The sequence below is a fragment of the Gavialis gangeticus genome, unplaced genomic scaffold (assembly GCF_001723915.1).
Source record: "Gavialis gangeticus isolate Ggan-Ray unplaced genomic scaffold, GavGan_comp1, whole genome shotgun sequence".
NCBI classification, from domain to species: Eukaryota; Metazoa; Chordata; order Crocodylia; family Gavialidae; genus Gavialis; species Gavialis gangeticus.
The window spans coordinates 567,118-568,821 of NW_017728975.1; the positions used below are offsets into that span (position 1 = coordinate 567,118).

The window sequence follows — 1,704 nt, forward strand, 5'->3', positions numbered from 1 at the left end:
TGTCTAGAGCACTTCATTAACTTCCTTTGCCACTTACTTTATATTTAAGTTTCCACAGTATCTTTGCTACTACCTAAAACAAGTTTTTTGTGTGCGCTTCCCACCTCCAGGCTCTGGGTGGAGCTTAAAAGCCTGGACTTAATCTATCACTTTGTGGGGCCAGACATACTCCATCTCTTGGTAAACTGCCACTAACACTCCACATTCAGTAATTGCTTTTACAAGGTGTATGGTCAGTCCCCTGAAGGGAACAGGTTGCAATTCAGTTGTGGAAGTATTAATTGTAAAACAAAATATGGGTGACCCACATACATGTCTGGAAAAGGGGTTTGTGTTTAGCCCTCCTCAATGTGAAAGTTGTAGCACCATATGTAGAAAGCAGACATTGGTGGAAGGCTAGATTGTAGCCCATTTACTATTGGAAATATCTTTTTCAAAGGCACTTTGTGGAGAGAAAATGGCCAATGGAACATACTTAAAAAAGATCTTTCAAATGCAGTATTTGGCTCGTTGGCTTACTGAAACCTAAGACATGAAACCAGCTGTGCTCAGCGCAAGTTAGGCAGAGCTTTGCTTACCCAGCATTAGATTCCACACTGGACTTTTTAGCAGTCATTTAAAATTGTGAATGTTCTTGTTGGAATGTATATAAAAAACAAACAAAAAACAACAACAACAACAAAAATCCCACAATGAATTTTAAAGTTATGCAAGTCAAAAGGGCAGCTGTGCCCCACAAGCTTTCTTGATGGGCTGTACTTTTGTTGACGTGGTTTGAACAATAAAATATTTAGCAAAAGCAGTTCAACTGTGGAGCACTTCATCACGCAGGCCTGCGAACAGCTGTTACAAACAAGTGCCTTCTCCAAGGGCATTGCAGCCTTCCAAATGCAAGCTCAGAGTAGCACTCATAACCACACACGCATCTGAAAATGGGTAATCCATGCAGCATTTGTGTAATAAAATAACAGCAGCTAAAGGGGAAGAGGTGTTGACTCTCCAGTCTTCTGCCAGTGTAGAGTAATTGCAGCAGCAGCAGAGGCCAGGGAGTTTTCCTTTCAAAGGCATCTCCACACAAATACACTAAAAATAAAATAAATACTGATAAAGTTGACCTTACAGAGCCTGGTGATAACTTAATTTAATGTGAAAGTGGAGAGATAATGGATGTTTTGACCACTCTTGAGTTCATGACTTCTAGGCCTGTGCAAAGTGGCTAGTATTTGCTTTGGATTCAGCCAATTCAGGGGACAGTGATTCAATTCAGTGATTTGAATCACTGCCCCCATTTGATTTGGCTGAATCTGATTTGGAAATTCGGCAGCAGCTGAATCTCAGAATCAGCCAGGCCCAACCCCTGCCCCTCTCCCAGCCTGGCAATGGCTGCCCTGCCCAGCCTGAGCTCCCAGCACTTGGGGGAGAAGGGGGGGAGCCCTGGCTCAGCAGGTGCTGCTGGCCCTTTAAGAAAAAAAAGACCAAAAAAACCCTGGGATTCACCGCTTCTGCCGGTGGGGGGGCGTGATTCCTGCTGCCCCATGCCATGTGGGGGGTTCTGCAAGAAACCCTGAGGCTGCACCAGAAGCGGTGAGTCCTGGGTTTTTCTTGGTTTTTTTTCCTTTCTTTAAGGGCCAGAGCTGGCCTGGGCAGGGCAGCCATGGTAGGGCTGGGTGAGTGGGGTTGGGCGGGGGGGGGGGCTCATGGCAG

At 45.4% G+C, this 1,704-nt stretch overlaps 1 protein-coding gene across 3 annotated transcripts in view; it reads right to left on the reverse strand.

The window, feature by feature from the left end:
- Positions 1-8: 8 nt before the first annotated feature.
- EML6 (echinoderm microtubule associated protein like 6) overlaps positions 9-1,704 on the reverse strand; it is a 404,089-nt gene continuing 402,393 nt past the window's right edge. For all 3 annotated transcript variants that reach the window (XM_019508035.1, XM_019508018.1, XM_019508025.1), the window contains one exon: positions 9-1,083. In XM_019508035.1, coding sequence (XP_019363580.1) covers positions 1,059-1,083 — 25 coding nt within the window. In that variant the 3' untranslated portion in view covers positions 9-1,058. The remainder of the gene's footprint in view (positions 1,084-1,704) is intronic.